Here is an 18,141-nt window from a genome sequence, read left to right on the forward strand (position 1 = left end):
AGAGATACATCGTAAGTAGCGCTAGATATGGGACACAGAAGAGAAGACACACACGACGGCGCTGTCGTGTGTGTGTCGTCGTGTATAGCGCTGTCGTGTGTGTCTTCTCTTCTGTGTCCCGTATCTAGCGCTACTTACAATGAATCAAAACCAAGTAGCCCAACTGTCAATTTTATTCAGGCTAGAGATACAAATGTTATGACAAGCTGCACCCACATGTACGCGACCATGCATTCGAACTATTAAAAACTTGTGGTTGATTTTTACTTGGGACTGCCTGAATGCCGTGCTGAAATTCCCAAACGATTCGAGATTAGACGACAGGTTCTGGTAATGCGTGCCGGTGATGTATTGTGCGTGGAAAAAGGAATATGCATAATGGTTGATGGTTCTCTAAGCGCAGCTGTTTGTACCTCGGAAGTCTCTGCCTTGTCTTTGAATGAGGGGTTGGGTAGTTGTAATGTTGAAGGCATTCTGGGTGGGTGAAAATAAAAAGTTCAGTAAAAGATCAGCTAGGGTTGGCAAGTAGAGGATTTCGAGCATATTTCAGGTGTAGTCAGTGCCCGAGTAACGTGATAATATAAACCGAGCCACCTTTTTTTGCACTTTTTCAAGCTTATGAATTATTGCTTTCTGATACGGATCCTAGATGATGCTAGCGTACTCTAATGTTGGCCTAAAAATTGCTAGATAGGGAGATAGCTTCACCGATGGCGGTGCCAGTTTCAATTTTCTCGCAGAAACTAAAGCTTTTTTTTAGCAGCTTAAAAGATATTAGTAATATTAGGAGCCCAACTGTGAGTGCACGCGTAACGAGTGATGTAGTACAATGCCGAAAATTAGGAAAAAATACTCTAACTGCCATTCCCATTCCAAACATGAATTCAACAACCAACTTGTTTCCATCAGAACTTGGAGGCACTCGCGAGAGTAATCTTCGTGTTATAGTGTTCAATAATGCCAAGGCTTTCAGCGTTTTGAGAAAGCGCACTGTGACACCACACTGCATTCCAGAATCCGTTAAAGGAAAACATTGAAGAAGTTGAGTCCGAAGGAAGCTAGAAATTAACTATCCACCCGTGCACACTGTTTCTTTCCTACCACGTCGGTGTATGTCTTCCCTGCTTTTCGCATGGGCTTCAGTCCTAGGAGTGTCAAGAATTAGAATGTCACTCAATACATCCATCTCATTGCAAGATGAAAGAAAATGAACATCGGCGCCTGCATGCAAGCATGGCATGCAAGCACGGAGCACCACGGCCAAGCTATTTAGGTTTTCAACGCGTGTGAATTTTCCCTTGAAGCGAACAGCGCAGTTTCCAGAGGTTCGATGGCCATGCTGTGAAATTGATTTTCAAGGTTGAGAGTTGCAGCTGGGGAGGGCTACGAGGAGCGCTGTCAAAGGACAAGAAAGAATTTAGATCATCTCGGAACCCAACTTTACCTGAAGTCTGCCACTCCTGGGGACTCTAAAATTTCTCAGACTCAAACCCAGACAGCAGTCGACAGTTTTGAGCATGTGTTCTGCCTGATACGGATTCCGTAAGGGCTGCAATTATAAGACTTTCCTGTCGGCTTCGTCTTGTAGCAACAATTGAGGGTATAATTACCAACAACGCGTTTCTCTCAAAAAAGTGCCGCCAAGGGTGGGTGCAGTTTCTGCTGCGCGCGGTTGCACGCACGGAGCAGTGGTGCCCACCCAATGCCTTCCGATCTGTGGGGGTGCCCCTCGCGGTAGCCTTTGTCCCCAAACGAAACTTGGGCGGGAATTTTATGACCAGAAAAGCATTGAAGGACTCTTGTAGTACTGTGACTAAGTAGTTTTACCCAGTGCTGACATATGTGAAAGCAATGTAGTGAAGTCTCATTGTGGGTGTGAAAGTAGTGATCTTGTGGCCTAAGAGAAATTACGAGCAAAGAAGTTCTTTTTTACAAACTGCTACCAGTAGAGCAAGTTATAATGGTAAAAGGAGGTCGAGATTGTGTGATGAAGACGTTTAGAGATTGGTTTGCACGAAGTTTCATTGCAAACTTTATTCTGTGGCTGTGTAATCAAGAAGGGGGAAAAGCTAGTGCTATTGCGTTACAGGCTTGTGACCCCGTTCCTTGCCCTTCCAGTTTTCTTACTAAATTTCTAATTAGAATGAAACACATTCTTGAGTGCAAGGAAACACATGTTGACTCTGGTTATTCCCTCAGGTGTTCACCTGGAAGTGAGGGCTACCCAAAGGCTGAGTTCACAGACTTGACACTGGGCTGATTGCAGAACTCTTGTGCATGTGCTGCATTTCCCCTTCGTCTGAACAAACAGCCGACTGAATGATCAGTCTGGTGTGCTTCACTGATCGAAGATACATCAGCCCATCGCCCTAACTCATGTGCCTTGTGTTCTTTCCCTCCACCAGAATCAGCAGCTGAGTGAGTGGGAGTCAGAGCGCCAGGGTCTGCAAGGGAGGCTGGCTTAGGCCCTGTTACACGGCCTGGAGCTCCAGGCACAGCTGTGTGCGTTGGAGGAGGCGCGGGCGTTTCTGACCTGTGCCATGGCCGACCAGGCTGAAGAACTGGAATCCATCCGGGAGTTCTGCGCCAGCCAAAAGGAGAGCTGGGTGATCTTCCTGAACAGTCAGCAGACCCCACTCACTCCAACAGAGTGCCGGGCCACCACCTGCTTCCAGAAGGTGCGCCTGGCGGAGCTGGAAGAGGACAACTCCCACCTAAGGGTCAGGGCACATTGTTTGGACCTTGCACGCATTCTCTCCTGTAGGGTGTGGTGTCAGCCCTTTTGGTGTCTTCCGCAGGGATCTATGAGGGCCTGAAATGGTCAATAACTCCTGGAGTGGATATGCCACCCCCTTGAGGAATGGTGGCCTGAACTTCCTTCTCGTTTGAGGACAGTGTGTGCAGGGTGTAGCTTGAAAAATGTGCTCCCGCTTTGACAACGAAGAGGCCTCCGTGCACCCAAGGTTGGGTCATTGGTAATTTGGGATCTAGTCAGTAAGCGTTATTTCGGCTGCAGTTTCCATGAAATTCTCAGCCTCTGTGTGGGTGAGCAAACAGCTATCACACCTTCTTCGCCCCAGGTTACAGTTTTGCAGCAGCCAGGGATGAAAAAAGTGGGAGTATCTCTACAATCAACTGCATGTGGAATCTGGACACCTCTTTCAAGATCTTTCTCCTACTTGCCGGCAGCGGTACACAGCTCATTGGCGTGGTTGGTTTGCAACCATTAAGCTTTTGCTTCTTGTCTGCTTTGCTTGCTTGACCTTTCATCTATGCCCCAAGCACTTCTCGATTCTTTTTTCCAGGGTGAGCTTGAAGAAAAGGTGGCCAAGCATGAAATGGAAAGTAGTGCTTTCGAGGCCACCATCACGCAGCTAGAGGAGATAAGGGCCCGGCTGGATGCGGAAGTGTCTCGGCTCACTCAGGACTGCGCCCAGCAGAGCCTTGAGATCACCAAGCTCCAGAGTAAGCTGCTGGGGCACAACGCCTTGGCTGGCAAGCTTCAGCCGAGACTCAAACAGCAGTTGTCTCAAGCCGCTCAGCCTTACAAAGAGCATCACGAGAACTGCTGCTCAGAACATGAACAAAGTCCAAGTGTAGCCAGTGAGAGTGGAATGCTTGAGGGATGCATCAAAGACAAGGCTGCAGAGACAGGCAAACTGGAAATTCATGCGCTGGAGGCAAGGGAGAGATCAGACAAGCTTGAAGAAAAAGGTGGAGGTCAAGCCACGTGCAGTGATTGTCTTCCAATCAAGATCACTACGATTACAAGTGGTAGGGACACTGCCAAGCTTGATAAAGAACACCATGATGTCAGTGTTGAGGATGGGATGAGCACGCAGTCTGTGTACCAAAAAAGCCTTGATGACTCAAAATGAAACTCGTGGTCACGGCTGCGGAAAAGGGCACCGTTACATCTGCAGGGTTCGTACAGGTCCTTGAAAACCTTGAAAACCTTTGAAATTGAAAATTGAGTTTTCAAGGGGCTTGAAAGCCTGCAATTTCTTCCTTCTCCTTGAAAACCCTTGATTTTTTGGGGCAACAGAGAGGAGACCCGATTACGTGACCGGGTTTTCGTGGCTTATATCAGTGTGGCCCTGCACGCTCCCCATCCAAAACATGCTTTTTACAATTTAAAGTGAGCTTGGGAGCACTCCCTGGTAGCACAGAATGTTGCCCGAACATTTCTGCAACGTTTCCCCTTAACGTTGCCAAAATGTGGCTAATGTCCGCTTTTTTTTAACGTTAGTGCCATGTTTCCCAGAAACATTGCATCAACATGATATTAGCATTGCTCCAACATGGGGGCAATATTTGAAGGGTGTTGTTCTAATGTTTGGATAACGTTGTTTCTGACGTTCGCCAACGTTGCTCCACTCTTGTAGCAACCTTCCTGCCACGTGCAGGACACATTTGAACAACATTTGTAAGACGTTTTCTGGTGACGTTGCAACAACTTTTCACCTACATTTTCGCAATGTGCACACCACATTTAAGCATATCTCTGTATCATTCAGACGTTGTGATAACATTGCTACAATATTGCAGAAACTTTAGATTTACACTTTTAACATACAAAGAACGTTTCTTGAACGTTCAAGCAATGTTTTTATGAAGTTGCAATAACATTGCTACAATTTTGCGATAACTTTCCAGCTATATTTTTCCAACGTGCGGGTAACATTTAGAAAACGTCGCTTTAATGTTCAAGCGATGCTTCGTACAACGTTACCGCGACTTTACAGATACGTTTTTTCACCACGAGGGCCACATCAGCGCACTGTTGATATGACTTTCAAGCAATGTTTCTCTTACAAAGCAATAATATTGCAGCAATGTTCAGGTAACTTACAGTTACATGAATCTAATATACATGCAACAATAACAAGATGAAAATATTAGAAGTTAACTTTTTCCTAGAGACGATTGTTGACTGCATGATAAGCGAGCAGTTCAAACTTCGTCCGCATAAACTCCTGAAAGGTATAAACCAGCATTTTAGACCTGTATATTCATACATTTGATCCCTACACTGACCAACACACATACAATTAAGGCATTCCGGCAAAATAATAGGAAATGGCGGAATTTTAAAGCAAGGAACACGCAGCTAGCGTAAATAGTAACAACACTGACACTTAAATGAAAGGACATGTGCGTTTTATTTTACCATTAACAATCGAGCCGAATACGTATTCTGTTAAAGTCTTGAATGTCGCAAGTACACTGTTTCAACCGATGTCTTCGTTTTCCTCCTCCGGGGCTTGCTTGTTCTTCTGCCTTGACAGGTCAATTTGATGACATACTTGGCCATGCATGAACCCAGTAACATAGGGTTGTTACTGCGGCGCTTCTGCGAAATGAACAAACGCTGTAGCTTAGAAGAAGTTGCAAAGTTGTTACAGCATAGACAATATCTCACCTCTCAGAACACCAGGACTTTTGGTATACAATATGGCCTCATTGATTTTCTTGTACCGGCAGTTCAAATGAGATTTGACAGCCATTCCTGGAAAACAAACAAAAGGGCATCACATAGGGTGCTCAGAAGCTCACCTGCACTTTGGATGACGTTTGCTGCGAGATGAGCTTATTCCTGTGTCAATTTTGTGGTGCTGGTAAATCTTAAGGCATTTTTGAAAACAAAACAGAGTGTATAGAAGTGGTGCAGAAAACTGAAGTAAAGCAAATTTTAGCTAATGGAGAAAATCTTACCTTTATGAATATAGCAAAACAGGCCTCTTCACTTTCCACTTTGACTTGCTTGACTTTTTCTAATGCCTGTGTCAACTTTATGACACGCACATCGCATGAGTGGGTTTATCAAGCATCCCTGGAAAACACAAAAGGACAAAACTACTTAATTATATAAAATACATTACATCTTTCTTTGCAGCTCATTGAGTAATTAAGTGAAAAGTCTTTAGACAGCTTGCAAGAGGATTTTCAATTAGCAAGAGAAGCCGACCAACTGATGACGACGCGGTACGTCGGCAATATTAGTTGAAAGAGGTCAATAATTGCCTCAGTGCCCATAAACATAAAAACGCAACGAACAAAAATTGGAAACAGGCAATTGTCAAGAATGGAAGCATTACACAACTAGACGAAATTACAACCACGTATTTTCTTGGTTGCCTAATTTTACCTTTTGCTCTCGAAAAATGTGCTTAAAACTGGCATTGAGCTGTTTTATTTTTTTTGCGTATGCCATTTTCTTGACGTAGACCAGCTTTTCACATGGAAAGTTTGTACTAGTATTCACAAACTTTGCAAGACGTCAGGCGTTGTTTTACATCACAAGATGGTTAGCATAAGCAGCTGATAACACATGGCTTAACTGCAACGCCAAATTGTGTTCTGGAACACCATGCCACTGAAACTCGCGTGAAATTAAACATAACAAAGTTAAATTTATTAGTTATATTTTTCGAGTGCGTGAGCAGCTGCGGCAAGAAGTAAATTAAAAGCCAATCCTACGTATCAAGGTTCTTGCAGAACCTACACTCTATTTCAGCATCATAACAAAAAATCTACCTCTGAGCGCCCACCTAATTTCGCATTATACCCTTTCCATGAAATTTAAGCGCTGAATACATGTTCCACGTTTTACAACCGTACGCATTCGCAAAAGCAAGAATGATGCTTAGAAGCTAGAAACGGGAGGGCAGTCTTGTTCCCGCTCTTTTACGAAGTAAACTGCATTCGAAAGAACGACGCGAGCTCAGAAAATCGAGCGCTTACCTTCACTGGTTGGTTGCTATGGGCTTTCTGGCCCACAAATATTCGCCGTAACATGCGGCCACACAACAAAATTTCGTATGACATGGTTCCTTCTCCATTCCGTTTGATTGTCAGGATGGCTGCTCGTTTCTGCAAAAGTGCGCGCTTTTCGTTCACTCTCCCCAACCCAACGCCGCCCCAGCTACGGCTGCCAGGCGCAGAGGAGCAGAAGGGGACCGCTCTGCGAGGGGCGCGCACGTGTGCGCGTGTGAGAGGAGGGTAGGACATTGGCCAAGGACCTTTTTATTTTTTTTTTTGGCCCTCCCCAACATCGCGCTCGGCTGCTAAAACTTCCTTTGCGACACACTCTAGAAGGGACGGGGCGGCGACGAAAACAAAAAATAAGGCATGTAGGAAGAAAGGAATGCGCGAGACAGCGTGCCAGCTCCCAGCGCCCCACCTTTTTCTGAAAACGCCTGGTGCCCTGTATTTCGTTTCACGCCAAGCAGAATGCGACAAGTGTTCGATGCATTTGGAACCTCTTACAAATAAAAATTACACCAGGAAGAATCTGAAGATAGTGTGTGCAATGCTATTGGAAGGGAACAAAAGCAAAAATGGGGAAGTTAGTTATCAGGTTACTAGGAAGGTTCGTTTGTATAATGAGAAAAGTCCTTGAAATAGGCCAGTGAGCTTTCGTACAGGCAGTATCAGCTGGAAAATGGGTGTCAGACCAGGGTTAGGTCTTTGTTTTGTTTTATTGTTTCATATATGTTACCGTATGATGGTGCTCTGACTTTGGCGCTCGAGGTATAAAACAGCCCAATTCATGTTGTTTATTTCAAACAAGGCTGCAGGCTGTGGACTAGTTTGAACGTTCGCTGATCAGAGGGGCTATAAAAGTGACTAAATGTCACAAGAAGGGGGCAATTTAAAGAACATGAACTTTGGGTTTGAATCCATTTCATGAATCAACTGTAATTACGGCGGCAATATGATGGGAAAACATACGATTGTAATTAGCTGGCAACATGTATGGCTCGCACTCCCACGTCACTCCACTCCCAGTTTATATAGCGTGCATATAAAATTTCTCCAGTAAATTAATTTTTTCAAACAATTATGAGGATCCAGCAACAAGGAAATGTTTGAGCCTTCTATCTAGATTATTTTTGTCTAAGGATATACAGGTGACAACATAAAAACAACCCGGCCATGCATGTAAGGGGTCCTAAATAGGCTTCCGAAGTGTCACCATTTCAATCGCGCAATCGCTAGAATACCCCTTCACGGCAACGTATACCAAATATTACACCTATTACACCTAACCATCAAAACATGAAGTAAAAATTTGGTGTCAGTACTTCTTTAAGAGAGAAAGTTAACAGTGCGAGACGCTTGTGAAAACTTAGCAAAATGGCACTGGAAGTTTCCCTTGTCGATTCACGATTACCTCTTTACAATACAACCGTAATCTACTACCTAAGAAAGGCGCGCAGTGTTTCAACAATAGGAAAGGAAAGCTGGGAAGCCATTTCTGGGTGCTGTTTTCAGGCAGTTAGGAAACAAAAAGCTGTGTTAAAGGAGCCATGAAGACAACATACAAGTTGGTTTTATTAGAAAGACTGCTTAGTCCCGATAACAATGATACCAATATCATCGCAATCTTTGAAAAAATAACGGAGATATTAAAGAAAACGTGTGAAGCAGTGGCGACTCCCTAGCCAATTTCCCGCAACTTGTCTATGACGTCACGGAACATTGTTTGTGCGATTAACGGCCGCCTAACTGACCTGTCGCGACGACACATGACTGGACGTCTGTAATGGGGCCTCTAGTTCCATTTGACCGCATCACTTGAATGCTAACGTGCGGTTAACGCACTGAAAATTGTTTTTAGTGCTGGCTCATATGACGTCACTCTGCTCATAAGACGTCACTGTGGCGCGAAATTTGAAAGTTTTTCAATACTTCTTGCATTTTTTTCATTAAAAAACAACTTTTGCGGCTGGAATGGAGCTGAGTGAGATACCGAATCCTAGTTCTTTCAAATTAAACCAAGTTGCATTTTCTCTTCATGGCTCCTTTAAGGTGTACGCGTATCTGCACGAACTTCTTAAAGATACGGCCGACACGTTGAATGAAAGACACGGCGTATAACCGGTCAGTTTGTCTTTCCATATGGTGCACGTTCCCCAAAAGAACATGCATTCTAAAGAGGCCGCGTTAAATTTCGGCATGTACATGGTGAAGTGAGCGGCTATAAGAACGCCAAGTCGGAGCAGAGTAAACTCCATACTATTTGAAGACGGCATAAAAAGTTATTTTCTTGTTGTAATTCCAGTTTATTTATTTATGCAGCAAATAATAAGTGCAAAATAACACAAAGCAATGCAACCCAAGTTCTCATTCGTGCTTCACGCATGCATTGAAGTCGGAATGCTGCGCTGCCCGTTTCATGCGAGCGTTGGGTTAATTAGCAGGCGCTGTGTATTCGGTCAGTTTTATACACATGGACAAAAACGCACCCGACTGGCATTTGTGAAAGACTCACGAAAACAGCCCGATAGCTGGCCATGCGTGACAACCCACAGTCAAGGGTGAAAGCTGCGCGCGGCTTTATTGGTGCTCAGCAGCTGTGTTTTGCTCAATGTGTTAAACATGCCATAAAATATCTGGTTTGACTGATTATGAGGTTTCACGTGTCGACGCTACACAGGCGATGAGGCGCGCCGTAGTAGAGGGCTCCGGATTAATTTTGACCACCTGGGGATCTAATTAACGTGCGCCGAAATCTCGAACTCGCAAGCATTTTTGCTTCTCACCTCCACACACACACACAAAAATCGGATGCCACGGCCTGGAATCGAACCCACGTCCTTGGGCTCAATTCTTGGGCTCAGCAGCACAACACTGCAGCCACCGTGGTGGGTTCCTAAAATAACTAATTCACACTATAAGATGAGACAATCGGCATACCAATTGCATGAGCGACACGCCTGCAGGGGCTGGTGTGAACCGTTGAGACCCGACTGGTATACCGCAAGGATGTTCCAAGAGCGTATTCGCAGAATGGTGAAGTTGGTTTCGTACAGCATGCTTAAAACACGCTATTATTTGGGTGACATTTACACGGATCTAAGTTGATTTACACTGGAGGTAGCGATTTTTCAGAGCACGGGACTGTCGCACCTATATAATTTGATTGGCTTTCATCTAGGTGTGGCGCAGCAACGCTTCATTGTACACGTTCACAAATTTCACGGGGACTGGACTTCACGGAAACGCGTCGATAGCCAACAAAAGCGACCGCTTACAGTTATTGTAAGTCCAGTCTGTCCTCAAGAAACTCGTGTGTCAGATGCACGCCGCCAAGAAATGTTTGCGTGTATACGTCGTACGCGTATGTAACTTTAGGAAAAGTGAGTGAAAAAAATAAAATAAAAAAAAAACGGGTATAGAAATAAGGTGTCTCGTTGTTGAGTCATATCTTCAAATTATTGCGGGCACCTCACCGCAAAAAAAGTTTGTTCAGCAACTCCATAAGGAAAGTGAGACTAGCACGACGTGTAGAGAATTCATGATTGCTCTTGAAAGTGACTGTTTTTGAGCGACATCACGAAGGCTGAAGTTCAAGTGGGACATATAAATGGAGCAGGAGTAAGCAACAAGTAGGGGGCGAGGGGGAATGCAAACTTCTCATTATTGTTTATTGCTGAAAACAGATAACGCACTTCAACGATTAACTGAGCTTGCTGTTCCGTAAAACTAAAAGGAAACAGGTGGAATACGGACATTTATATTTATAGGAAGTAATTTATACAATGGTTATAATAATTACGCCTGCGTGGCTAACAGAGGTTCGATTTCTAATTGATTTTGATTGTAGGGTTCAACGCGCCGGCGCAACGCAGGTGATGAGGCGCGCTGTAGTGGAGGGCTCCGGATTAATTTTGACCACCTGGGGATCTTTAACGTGCGCCGAAATCTCATACACACGGGCGTTTTGCTTTTCGCCTCCATCAGAAAAGCAGCCGCCACGGCCGGGAATCGAACCCGCGACCTCGTGCTCAGCAGCGCAACGCCTTAGCCACTGAGCCACCGCGGCGGTTAGGTTCGATTTCTCCCACGTGGACGAAATCGGCACGGGCCCATGCGCCCGACACAAAGAAATGCCGCTGCCAACACGATCATTGCGGATGACGCGAGCTCATGTACGACACCGATAGCTTAGTGAGGCTAGAAAGAGTATCGGATATGATCGGGAATTTGCCTGCCTGATATGTCAAATTCTGTTCTGCAACATAAACGAAGCCACTTTGGGTATTTTAGTTATACAGAATGATACAGCAATAAATGCGCGTTTTTGCAAGTTTTTCCTGAACAAAACAATCGTTTGTTCGCTCTAAATTTTCAATTGAAGGTCCCATATTTGTGGTATATTTTCATTAACACCAAGAACGGCGATGAGATTTACCCACTTACTAAAAGAAATGAAGTAAAAACGAATTTCATTTATGGGACAGCGGGCGGCCATCTTGAAAAAATGACCGTCTTAAAACGGCGCAGCACCTGGCTTAAACGAAACACAGGATGCGCGAAGCGCGGAATGGCGGTAATATTTTATTCTAGGCTGTATCCACTCTAAAGTAGTAATGTGTGATCACTCAACAAATGAGGGACTAAAATAAACGGATCTGCCGCCGAGTTTGGCTGCGCCATCTATCGAACCGGCACCACGCGTTTCTGCCGTTTTCGGAAACGTTTAAACATTCGCGGTCCCTTTTAGATTTTATGGGGGAATCTATAAGCTCAGCGTGGCACTCCTCCACATGCATTCTGCAGTTTTTTGAGAGCTGTGTCTCTAAATGATCACGCATTGATTTAGGGTGCCCTGCTGTCTGCCTCTGAATAACTTCAAATCAAGTGCAGGTGCCGGCCTTTGTTCTGTTATATTCCTCGGTCTGGGGTGCTGCCTGGTCCTGTGGTATATCATTAGCGGATATCAGAGAGGCTAAATCAGATAGGCGATGCCTAAGAAAACGGCATCCATTCACGAGAACAAGATTGGCCCCTTTGGTGTAGCATTCGGTGAAAACCTCCTGTATTGGGAGAGGCCCCCGTCCTGCAGTGGGCAGGCTGACGATGGGGATTTCATTTATGTGCGTGCGTCGTGCGGCACGTGTGTAAGTGCCGTATTATACGCAGCTAAGGTGTAGTAAAGTACAGGAGGCGATGGTACAGTGAACTGCGGCTAAGGCGTCCGTTCTGCATAACCATTTGAACTTTTATAGGCGACATAATTCCTCCAAAACTTGGGTTAGTGTGGTGTTTCACAAATAAATAAATGGAAAGCTGCTGTATATTCAACATTCCTCAATATTTCGGCAGCCTAGATAAACATTCACACAGGCAATGTTATTTCTGGGTTTTTCGTGAGCATTGCTAAATATGTAGAAACCGTGGATCACATTTAACCACACTCCCGAAATTACCGTATCCCGACGTTACGTGTACTACATCGCAAACATTCAAGTCTGCTGTACGGGATCATTTGAATTTTTAGGCAGCTTATGTAACTTCCCATACAATCGTTTAACATCATAAATATGACATTTGCCAACATTTGGCAACATTGCTGCAACGCGAAAAAAGCGTGTAAAGGGCAACGTTGCCCATGCATTGTTTTTAAACGTTGCATGAATGTATCCAACATTGGCCCACATTTGACAACATTGCTGCAACGCAAGAAAACGTGCCTGTCGGCGACGTTGCCTGTGCGTTGTTTGTAAACGTTGCGTGAATGTTGTTGAATTCGTCCAACGTTGGCCCACATTTGTCAACATTTCTGCAACGTGAAAAAACGTGCATATGGGCAACGCATGCCCATCTGTTGTTTGTAAACGTTGCGTGAATGTTGTTGAATTGCGTCCAATGTTAGCCCACATTTGCCAACATTTCTGCAACGTGAAAAAAGGTGCATAAGGGCAACGTTGCCAATCGGTTGTTTGTAAACGTTGCGTGAATGTTGTTGAATGTGTCCAATGTTGGCCCACATTTGGCAACATTGCTCCAACGTGAAAAACGTGCATACGGGCAACGTTGCCTATACGTTGTTTGTAAACGTTGCGTGAATGTTGCTAAATGTGTCCATCGTTGGCCCACATTCGGCAACATTGTCACCACGTTGTGTAACGTTGCGTAACGTTACGCAACATTGGCAACACGGCAGAAACGTTGCAGCAACAATTTGTGCTACTAGGGCTGGCGTGCTGATTGGCTCATACAGAACGAAATCCCTGCATCAGACGAGGTATAAATTAGCACATGGCCCCTTCCAATTTTTTATGCTGTTTTGTGCATTGCCTCATCCTGTTATTCATTTTACACATCTTCCCATTGCTGTGCCTCGCCATAGCTATGCCCCACTACATTTTGAAAAATGGTGCTGACACTCCAGGGTGAAATAAAAATGAGCACAGATAAGCAAAACTCTGAATGTGAGAACACAGGGCATCTAACTCCCAAGCTTTAGTGGAATATTTTATTTTCACAGGTGTATGGGTGGGCAGAGCCAGTAGAGTCGTCAATTCCCCCCCTCCCCCCAATTCTAATAAACACAGAAATTCAGCAGATGAGAATGGCAGGAGGGGGTATTGAGTTATGTTCCTCGCTATCCGAGACTTTGTTTTAAGAGCATTTGCAGAGCTAGAAAAAGTTCAAGATTGCATGGATTTTAAAGCTGCCTCAGTATTACTGTGGGTGGGGTAAACTTGACCACTTCCAAAGGGTGGAGCTGTTCCAGAGAGATTTTTTTTGTGGTCATGTTTTGAGATATAAAGAAACAAACATTTAGCGTGTGAAAACAGTTGTGAAACGTTAATACACGTGCTCCCCTGCACCCTTGAAAATGCCTTGGTAGGGCCTTGAAAGACCTTAAATATCCTTGAATTCTTGTCCCTGAATCCTGCACGAGCCCTGATTTGGGTCTTCGGTGAAGACATTGGCCGGTGATGTGCCAACGCGTTTTCAACTAATCCTAAGCCGTGGAGTCTTGAAGAGGGAGGAGCAGTCACCAAAGATGCTGACAAGTCTGAGCTCACTGAGGAGTTGCAACAAATTGATGCTTTGAAGCATGCGGTGTCCATTCTTCGTGAGGTGATTGTGAGGATGGATCTTGAAAAGCAGTTTCTGCACTGGTCCTTCATGACTGCAGGAGACACTTTACGCTCCCTCCGAGAAGCCCGTTAGACAGGTGAAGGGGATGCAAGGCTCAAGGCAGAGGAGTACTGTATTGAGAATGAACAGCCATCGTGGCCAGTGTCTGTTTTGTCGAACACAAGAGGAGAGCTGTCAGGCATGAAGCAGTTGGGTGCGAAGAAAGATCTGTCGGGCACAAACCAAAAGCCACTGGACCCAAGCCAGGAGCTGTCGGATGTAAAAGAGCTGCTGTACACACACGATGACACTGTAAACCTCATTGTACGTGTGGTAGAGCCAAAAGGGAAGACCTCTGTTCCCCTCAAAGAAGAAAGCCAAGTGCTGAAATTCCGAGTGGGGGATCTGGAAGCGAAACTGACCAACCAGACTGAGCTTGAGAAGTGTGTCGAAGACTGCCATGCCCACAACGAGTCATTGGAGACTTTGCAGCTTTGCAGCTGTTGATAGCTGGGGTGTGTGTACACATCAGAAGATGCCTGTTAAGGACATAGTGCAATTTTTGGGCTTGTTTTCTGATAAAATCAATGTACTCACCAAGGGGCAGCGGTTGAAAACCATGTATGCATCTCACCCAGGTACCGAGAGTTCTGTGCTCCTTTCTCTGTGAAGTCGGCGTGTCCTTTTGGTGCAAATGTAATGTAGCATTGTGGTCTGTCATTGCACGGATCCTTCTGCAGCTTGACCTGCTGCACTAGGCCTGTCTTTTCTCTTCTTTTTAACAATCCGGTTTTGTACACCAGCAGTACAAACACAGCATGCACTGACCACAAGACAGGCACACGCTATTTATATTTTTACTGCGGTGTAGAGTAACAGTAATTCAACATATATGCCCTCAAGTGAGACCAATGGAAATGAACCTTTTTCCAGTACCAGTCTTCCTAGCGGCCGCCACGGCGAACCTAAACTGGCAGTAAGTCACGCCCCCAAAAATGTTTGGCTTTTGGCGAACTCGGGCACGAAACTTTCTCGTCCTGCAATCCCTCCCGTACCCACCCGTCACCTGTGCCTTCCACATGAATTTCACAGTATACCCGGTTACAACTTAAGAACGGCAACGGAAGTTCCCATTGTGCCTCGTCACCGCAGCCGGATGTTACTCCGCGCGGCGCAAGTACTAGTGCATTGCTGGGAATACTTCGAACGCCGCAAGAGCCATTTTAGTTATTTTTTGGATTTATATTGCTTATAAACCACTGCAGTGACGACAAACAAACTACGTGAGGAAAGGCAGACGATACCACGCATTCATAGCAGTCTCCTTTCAAAATACGCGCGCCCGTTGACATCCGGGTCCGCCGCTTAGGCGAAGTGATACTGTACGTGAGCTATTGCCGTTCTTAACTTGTTCCCGAGTATAGCAAGCGCACACTCGCGTGACTGATCTGCAGTGGCCGAAGCGCCCCGTTTTCTTCACTTTTTTTGCATTTTGTTGCGCCCTCCCTGGTAGCCAAGTGCTTACAGCGTGGCCAGCCTCAAACATTTTTGCCTCTTTCCTATGAAAGCCTTTTTTGTGTGAACGTATTAACTCGCTGCAAACTGTCCAAAAAGAGGAAATGAAAACGTGCAGCCCTAGGAAGCATAGCTGCTCCCCAAGCAGCAAGCTTGCGCAGATTGCTACTGGAAAAAAAAGCATTGGAGGTCAGTGTGTAACCCTAAAAAGATGCTCCTTTCATTTGAGTGTGTAAAAAAAATGAAGTGTGGGGTGTTAATGCAACTATGTTATTATTCTACCTGTATCGTTTCATGCATGCGTGTATGTTCCATTCAACCAGGTATTTTTCTTATGCAACTGAAATTCCACTTCAACATTAGCATCATCGTAGCGTAATGTTTGACAGAAGCAACGTGTGCATGTTTCCAATAATGTGCTAGAAGATAGCACCGGTCAAAGCTCTGCATCCCTCTTGCTTGCATCTCTCTTGCTGCATCCCTCTGCATCCCTCAATTGCATAAACACACTTTTCATCGCTTATCTGGTCGATGAGGCAATATTTATTTTATAAAGCTCGAAAGAAGAAAAACTACCATTCGTGGTCTGTGGCGGCCACACCAACTAAAGCAGTGACGTCCATACAAGGTGCTAAGGGATTGGACGATGTCCAAGGTTAGAATTCAAACCACTTTTAGTTTCGGTTCTGTGAAATAACATGCTTGGCATCCGACGTGGTCGTTGGCTGGGCATTCTCGATATCTGTAATCGGCATGCTGCACTTCTGCCGTGTTGTCGGCTGTAAAATGTGTCAGATAAGCCTACCAGCACGGCTTGGAATAGTAGCAATCACTAGCTGAGGTGTATGCAGTGAATGAACGCTCTCCACGTCACCGGAGACACTCAAATGTGATGTGCTTTCACCCCGTCTTTGGAGCTTGCCTGGCTCGTGCCCCTATCGTAAGAGGCGTGTTCACACCTTGCTAAGGGTTTGCTGATTGAGGACTGTGCCCGCAAGCAGTCGGTGCTTATGGCAACAGCACGGCAACCAGAACTTGCCAGTCCGTCATAAACTGGGATACAGGGTGGGGGCTATGTAGTGGTTTCTGCTTGGGTGGGGGTAAGTATTAGTTTTCAGGGCACGAAGTATTCTATCGTGGCCCTTGGGTAGTTGTTTGTCCGGTGGGGCGTACATTTGTTTCTGTAGTGGATAGTGCACGGTAATCTCATGATGCGAGACTAGAGGAACCGGACACAGGTCTTCATCTTCAGGTGCTTGGCCGGTCAATTCTCGAGCTGTGAGATGGGCAATTCGTTCCCTGAGACTCCAATGTGCACAGGCGCCCAGATTATCTTGACGGGTCTTGCTTGTGGCTTCTGTTGCAGTATTTTAAGTGCAGTTTTGTGTATACGGCCACAGGAAAAGTTGCGACAGGCCCATTAAGAGTCTGTAAATATGGTCTCAACTTGAGTTTGGGTATGTGCCAAGGTGCTACTCGCCCTCTTCGTTGGCGAGTAAGGGTTGGCTGAGTCCAGTGCTGGGGTGGTGCTCTTGGCCTACAACTGTCGCTACTGAGGCCCGCCTTCCGAGATAGAGGGCCGCGTCCGTATATGCCATGGCAGGATGGCTTCCATTCTGCTTTAAATCTTTTGTTACGGTGGGAAATTGACCAATTTTGAGGGGTCTAACAAAACATTTTTTCTGTGCTATACATATTGGTTGGGCACACATCGCAGTGACATAAAATGCAGATGATTCCACACGCTTTCCAACGACACCAGTTTTGATGTTTTCCTAAATAATGATTGCGAAAAAAAATTATCAAATTCGAAATTTTTGTCTAGGTGTTGAAGAAAATAAATAAAAGTTGTGTATAATAAACCATCAGTAGTAGAAAAAGTTTAAAATATACATTTTATAGGTAAACATTTAAAAAACCCGTCCTAGAAAAAAAATTGAGTTGCGCTGTGCAATTGGTCAGATATAAAAGAAAATGTTAACCCGCGTGCTGCCCGTGCCCTGTGGTGAAGCCCAACCATTATTTCAAATTTGCTATTTTGTATGGTTGTCTAGAAGAAATCTGGTGGTTTGACATTTTTAAAGGCCCTGATTAGCCTCCACGTGATGTAAAAACACCTTGTGAGTGATATGACCAGCACAATATTGATGTTAAGCAAGCGATGCGAAAAAATCTGCTTGGAGTTGAAAACTAGCCACTATGCTTGTTGATGTTGTGATGATCACTTAACAGTCAGAACTTTAATTTGCGGTTTATTATCATGTTCTAACTCGCTATGGTAGCCCTGCTTGCAGGAATAAGGTACGATGCGCTGGAATCATGCCCAGCAAGCTTTCACCAAGCCACCATTGTGCTATGAAGCGAGTTCAGCACTACGAGCCTACTACATTACAGCGCCACCTAACAATTTCGAAAAGAAACAAATACAAGGCTGTTGGAGACTTCGTCAGAATAGACAGTTCTACTAAGTAGCGATACTATACTTTCTGAAATACCGTTGTATGCATGGAGGAAAGAAAAGGTTAGGAGAGGCCCTGACGTCACATTTGTGAAGCCGAGTCCCGCCATGACTTGAGCCATGGAGGAAAGAAAAGGTTTTATGAAACTGAAACTGGCCGGTGAACAGCTGGCGGTGTTCAAGGGCAATTGAAAGCGTTCTCCTCGTCTGAACTGATACCCGATGACTTGTAGTTATCTTTTAATTTTCAGCGGAAGCTGTTATCGCAGAAGTAAGGCGTAGATAAA

General features: G+C 45.1%; 1 protein-coding gene across 8 annotated transcripts in view; it reads left to right on the forward strand.

The window, feature by feature from the left end:
* Window positions 1-18,141, forward strand: part of LOC144167946 (uncharacterized) — a 42,050-nt gene that overhangs the window by 11,645 nt on the left and 12,264 nt on the right. For 6 of the 8 annotated variants that reach the window (XM_077697076.1, XM_077697072.1, XM_077697067.1 and 3 more), the window contains 2 exons: window positions 2,406-2,720; window positions 3,306-3,945. The exons of 1 other annotated variant lie outside the window; for it this stretch is intronic. In XM_077697076.1, coding sequence (XP_077553202.1) covers window positions 2,541-2,720; window positions 3,306-3,878 — 753 coding nt within the window. In that variant the 5' untranslated portion in view covers window positions 2,406-2,540 and the 3' untranslated portion in view covers window positions 3,879-3,945. Of the gene's footprint in view, window positions 1-2,405; window positions 2,721-3,305; window positions 3,946-18,141 lie in introns of those variants that run through there. One more of the 8 variants, XM_077697094.1, reaches the window with a different exon arrangement.

Source organism: Haemaphysalis longicornis, unplaced genomic scaffold, assembly GCF_048455015.1.
Source record: "Haemaphysalis longicornis isolate Haplotype H1 unplaced genomic scaffold, Haemaphysalis longicornis Haplotype H1 scaffold_1, whole genome shotgun sequence".
NCBI lineage: Eukaryota > Metazoa > Arthropoda > Arachnida > Ixodida > Ixodidae > Haemaphysalis > Haemaphysalis longicornis.